This window comes from Arachis stenosperma, chromosome 3 (assembly GCF_014773155.1).
Source record: "Arachis stenosperma cultivar V10309 chromosome 3, arast.V10309.gnm1.PFL2, whole genome shotgun sequence".
Classification (NCBI taxonomy): domain Eukaryota; kingdom Viridiplantae; phylum Streptophyta; class Magnoliopsida; order Fabales; family Fabaceae; genus Arachis; species Arachis stenosperma.
This window is the reverse complement of record NC_080379.1, coordinates 7,285,678-7,291,869: the sequence shown is the minus strand read 5'-3', so window position 1 is coordinate 7,291,869 and position 6,192 is coordinate 7,285,678. Positions and strand designations below refer to the sequence as shown.

At 35.6% G+C, this 6,192-nt stretch overlaps 1 protein-coding gene across 1 annotated transcript; it reads left to right on the top strand.

Annotated features, from left to right (window-relative positions):
- The first annotated feature begins 1,666 nt into the window (after window positions 1-1,666).
- LOC130968650 (peptidyl-prolyl cis-trans isomerase) lies at window positions 1,667-2,566 on the top strand. Its single transcript, XM_057894042.1, has one exon. It carries the CDS (start codon window positions 1,755-1,757, stop codon window positions 2,271-2,273), a length of 519 nt encoding a protein of 172 aa, XP_057750025.1. The 5' UTR covers window positions 1,667-1,754; the 3' UTR covers window positions 2,274-2,566.
- Window positions 2,567-6,192: the final 3,626 nt, after the last annotated feature.

The following is a 6,192-nucleotide window of genomic DNA, read 5'->3' as shown; positions in this document are numbered from 1 at the left end:
AAATATAATTTAAAAAAATTATTAATATTTCTTAATTTTACATAATAAATTTAGTCAATGTATTTAAAAAGAAAATTAAAAAATAAAAAAATTAACAATTATTTTTTAAAAGATAACGAAATTTAAAAAAAAAAAGATTTTGTTAATTTTAGTTAATTTTTAATGAATAAATTAACAGTTTAATATGTTATTTAGATTTATTTTGTTAATACAGAAAAAAATATCAATATTGTGGTTAATTAGTTTTACAGAAATAAAGTTCAAGAGCCGGAGGGGAGAGGGGGTTTGTTTTGTATAAGTAAATATGTGCTTGTTTGTAGAATTCGTGAAAATAGTCTGCATTTGTGGCTGGGGGAATACTGGAATATTATCTTAAGCGGGGATTCTTTCGTTAACTAATAAGTAAAAACCGGCATATGGTGATAAAGGTTTATTCCAGTTTCAATTTGTTAATTTGAGGAATAATTATTTAAGGTTATAAAGTTTCATTAATTTTTACGCTTCCGTTTTTAGAAAGTTATTTATTTTTGAAAATTTATTATGTAAAAGCAAAAAATGGATAGGTAAGAGGAAGTGCAATTTTAGCTCGCAGACCGTGTATGAATGCTAAGCAACTTTAACCCAAGCAAAAACTGGCTGTAAATATAAGTTTTGTGCTTCATTATTGACATGATAAACACATATATCCCGTTATTGGCAAAAAGTTGTGACAATAGCATCAATAATTTTAAGGTGAATTCTATGGTGCCTATAACTTTTACCTAACTTACTTTTTATGATAACTTTTGAATATTTAATAATTATTTAAATATTAAATATTAATTTTTAACCCTTTTTAGTAAGTTAGGCAAGCACTTTTAGGCACCATAGCAATCACCTAATTTTAAATTATTAATGGTCTTTTCCAATTAACTATATTTTTATTAATATGTTTATTTATTTATATATATATACTAGTTGTCGTAGGTCCAATCATGAAAGTCAAGTCTTTTGTTTCTCACCTCTAATTTGTCATTCTGTACCCCACACACCTAAAAATATCACTAGTTTGTTTCAAAAGAAAAAAAAGGAAAAGAAAATATCACTACAGTTATCTTTGCCATCTATAATCTTATACTATTTCACCATAAATCATTACTTTTGCTATTTATTTTTCAGTACTATGCCCGTTTTTTCGACGATTTTTGCCATAAAAAAAATAACAAATCCCCTGACATATACCAGAGTTTCTAACGAATCACCACCGTTAGATTAAGCTCTCCATGTTGGTCCCTTCAAAATAAATCAACCACTGTTCACATTCTGGCACCACATGAGCTCCCGTACAATCTTTCTGATACATCAAGCAACTCTCGCGCAACGGATATATCATGATCAATTTTCCTGGATTATTTAAAAATAGAAGAAAAATAAACAAATTAAACTATGCCTCGAAGCCGCGTCGTTTTCTGGGTGTCAAAGGGAAAAAAGGGCAAGTTGGGGCATAAAGAGTTAAAGACAAAAGCATATCCGTGTCCTCGGATCCGCTCCGCTAACCCTGGTCAATCCCGAACCCAACCACAGTTACTTCACCTCACTCAAAACGTGCCACGTGTCCAAATCCAACGGCGACTTCTGAAGATTTTCAGAACCACGAGCTACTATAAATATCAGTTACACTTCCCTCTGAACTCTCATAGTCAAAAACCCTAAAATTCTCATCCTTCTTCTTCGTTGCAAAACGAATCGATCAATTTATTTTCTCTACAGCAAAAATGGCTAACCCTAAGGTTTACTTCGACATGTCCATCGGAGGACAACCAGCCGGAAGAGTCGTCTTCGAGCTCTTCGCCGACACGGTTCCCCGCACCGCCGAGAATTTCCGGGCCCTCTGCACCGGTGAGAAAGGCGTCGGTCGCAGCGGCAAGCCTCTCCACTACAAGGGATCATCCTTCCACCGTGTGATCCCTAACTTCATGTGTCAGGGAGGTGACTTCACCGCTGGAAACGGCACCGGAGGTGAGTCGATCTATGGCTCCAAGTTTGCCGATGAGAACTTTATCAAGAAGCACACCGGTCCTGGGATCCTTTCAATGGCGAATGCAGGACCTGGAACGAACGGATCTCAGTTCTTCATCTGCACCTCGAAGACGGAGTGGCTCGACGGAAAGCACGTGGTGTTCGGCCAAGTTGTTGAAGGAATGGACGTCGTTAAGGCGGTCGAGAAGGTCGGATCTAGCTCCGGCAAGACCTCCAAGCCTGTTGTGATCGCCGATTGCGGTCAACTCTCTTAGAACTATTGCGTTGATCGGAAGCTCAGTCTCTTTCCCGTGGTGGTGTCTCCCTCTTTCTCTCTGATTCTCTCTCTGAAAAGTTGATGTATGGTACTTATCGGTGTCGTTTTGGTGTTCTCAAATGATAATCTCTTTTCTGATTCGTGTAAGGGTTTCGTGGTGATGTTACTCTCTGCGTAGAGTTGAACCCGTTTCCCATTCGTCATTTAACTCTTTCTCTTAGTGTCTTTGTGATGATGATAAACATAAAACTGATTGAGCTACCTTCAATAAAATTAGGATTTACGTCATAATTATTCTCTAAATCTTTTTATCTTAATATATTCTGTTGAATTTCTACTGATTTTTACACTTAAATAATGGAATGATTTGGCATGCTTCTCAATTTATTATGATGAATTAATTTTATATTAATTTAATTAAATAAATATCACACTATTTATTATAATTGATCTCAATTAATTAATTATAATTTATTATATCATGTATTTAATTATTTTGATTTATTAATTTATAAAGGATATTTAGTATTTAGGTTTTAGGAGCACTACTCCCTTCGTATAGGTTTGGGAAGAGTACATTGGTTTCCGTGAGTTTTCCGTGACTACAGCAACTCTCCCCTCACTCTTTTCTGAAATCTCTTTGAATTGGTAAAGTAACACCTCCAAACACCTCCAAGGTTAGCTTCCCTGAAGAAGTGCATAAACTGAAAAAAGTACGGAGATAGGTGATTATAAAGTTTTGAATGTTGGGTTCGATTATTTTTTCGCCAAATTTAATATCACGAAAGATAGAAAAAAGGTTTTATTAGGAGATTTATAAATAATATTAGGTCATTATAATACGATTAAGTTATGATCTTTTGTATTATTATGAGAAAGTTATGATGTTTACTATCTCTACTGTAAATCAATTAAGGTAGACCTTGCAATCAAGTTGGGAGAGAAAGACAAATTTATTCGCGAGGAATATGAATGTTTATAATTGATATTTGAGAGGTGCAATTGTTTTGGGCATTGCTTTGGATATGTTGCAGGTAGGGGTGGCAAATTTGACCCCACTCGATCGGGTAGAATTGTTAATTCGATTCATAGCCGGTAGAGTTTTTGTGTGGGTTGAGTCTCAACTCTATTCGACCAACTCGCAGCTTATATATGTATATATTATATACTTGAATAAAAATATGTTTGAAGTGGATGTTAAACTAAAGACTTCTTATTAAATGTAAAAAGTTTTTAGCTACTAAAAGAAGATCATTAATTGATAATTTAACACTTTTTTTATATAAAAGTCAGTTCTATTTTAAATTATCATCAAGTTATATAACAATGTTGCATCTTTTTTGTAACCTGCAGATATGATCGGGTACTTGCGGATTAAGAACGGATAAGGTTAGCATTGGGATATTCCCAACTCGCAAGTAGGGTTAGAGTTGGCTCCAAACCCTACCCTACCCTAACAATTGCGACCCCTAAATGTAGCGTGACTGTGGTTATCTCGACATCTGTGGATGACCAGGTAGGAGCAGTTGACACGGCGATGAATCATGAGAAACGCCCATCAGGTTCAGCAAGTTTTTGAATTTGGTTATATACCCATTAATCCCGTGCCAGTTGCGGATTTTACAAAGAAGATGAAAGCAAGCACACTGCATGGGAGGAAGGAAGGGATGGTTACATTGGGAGAAGAAGACGGCTGGACTAAGATTTGTGGCAAAGAAAGAGGGAAAGTGAACTAAATAAGGAAGGCCCAATCTGCTACTAAAAGTAAGAAACCTCTCATTTTTTAGCAACAAACGAGCTGGACTGGGAATGACTCGAAGAAGGAAGTTAAGGGGCCTTCAGGACATGCTAGGTCAGGTAGCGAATTTTACTCCTCTCAAGTTCGCTAAGAACCAAAGAAGGATGGGATAAAAATCAAGGGTGCCACTACAGTTGCGCCATCGAGTACCCCTACTTTTAAAAATGGCCACAAGTGGCTACGCCCTACCTCGTTGCAAAACTCAAGGTGTTCCAAGCCAATGATGGTGTGTCAAATCAACAGAATCAGAACCCGTCGATGGTGGCTACTATTGCGGTGGGAAGCATTTCTATGCAACCACGAGTTGGGGAGAGGCAAGGAAGTAGTGGGAATGTTGTAGGTCCGTCATTGCTTCATTAAGGGACCTTTACTGAGGTTGATTTTCGTTTATGTTCATTTTATTTTTAAGAATTGTGTAGATATAAATTTTTTATCTTGGAATATTAGAGGAACTTTTAACAAATGATTCGGTGCATTGTAAAGAATTAGTTAGTAAATTTTATTCAACGATTTTTATTCTTATTAAAACTCATGTTCTTTTCGAGAGAATGAGATCATTTTGAAGAAAACTTGGTTATCAGGATGTTGGGATTGTTGAGGCTAGAGGGCACAATGGGAGTATTTCGATTTTTTGTTCTAATTTTATGATGACTGTGCGAATAATTGATGTGGCTAATTAATGTATCAGTTTTGAAATCTCTGAGCAATCTTTCTAGTTTTTGTAGTACAGGGTATGCTAATCTCCATGTCCATCGACAAATGGGTATGTAAAATGATTTAATCAATATATCTAATATAATATAACGTCTGTGGATTGTGTTAGGGAATTTTAATGAGATTCTGTTGCAAAATACGATTAGAGGAGGAACGTTCAGTAATGTTAGAGCTAATCTTTTTGCAGATACTTTGGCAAATTGTTGACTTTTTGATATATGAGTTATTGGGAGGAGTTTCACTTGGTACAGAAAGGTCAGTGGGTTACAGGTTGCAAAAAAATTAGATAGACTTGTCATTAATTAGGAGTGGCGTTTGCTGTTTCCTGAGACTTATAATGTGGTTTTGGCGCTTCTTCACTTTAATCACTGTCCCTTGGTAATCATATGTACAACGGTTGGGATAACTAAGAAGGGTCTCCGTTCCTTTAGATTTCAAGCTTCCTAGATGACTAATCTATTTTTTTGAAATATTTTTCATACAGCTTGAAAAAAAGGAGCCCCCATGTGTGTGAGGAGTTTGCTAGAGAATTAGAGGAATACGCTTACTTTTAATAAAGAAACTTTTGAAAATGCTTTTGTTAAAAGAAGGGAGTTGGAGAAACAGTTGAATGATGTTCACATTTCTCTTGAAAATAAAAAATATCCGGAGTTGAGGATGAAAAAACGAAAAATTTAAGAGTTAAATTCTATCCTTCTTTAGAAAGAGCTTCTATGGTACAGAAAATCTAGAGAGCAGTGGGTTCGATGTGGTGACAGGACTACTAAATTTTTTCACCTGCAAACGGTTATTAGGCAAAAAAGGAATAAAATTCATGGGTTGTTGTTAGATGATAGAACCTAGGCCACTGAGATGTAGGGGCTTGAGTAGGAAACAATTTTTTTTCTTTCAAAAACTGTATCTACAAGGGAGAATATTGACCTGAATGCTATGAAAAAAAATTTTTGCCCCTCTCCTAGCAATGAGGTCTGTCAAAGATTTGTTGAACCGGTGGCATTAGATGAGGTGAAAAAAGTTGTAATGATCATAAATTCTTTCAAAGCTTTGAAACCAGATGGTTTTCAAGCTCTGTTTTATAAAGAAATTTGGGATTCTCTTAGTTATGATGTGTGGGGGTTAGTTAAGAGAGCCTTTGAGGGCAAGATTTTAAATCCTGCTATTTTTGAGACCTTCATTGTTCTAATTCCTAAAGTGGAAGCTTCTTCTTCATTAAGAGATATTCGTCCCATTAGTTTATGTAATGTTCTTTGCAAAATTATTACGAAAGTGTTGGTGAACAGGGTCAGACCGTTTCTCTAGGATATTATCAGCCCGCTCCAGGGTGATTTTATCCCAGAAAGAGGTACTATGAAGAACATCATTGTTACACAAAAAATTATGCATTTGATGAGAAACACTAAGTCTA

Excerpts from the sequence above, each read along its gene's own strand:
- LOC130968650 (XM_057894042.1), top strand. The coding sequence starts at position 1,755 with ATGGCTAACCCTAAGGTTTACTTCGACATGTCCATCGGAGGACAACCA.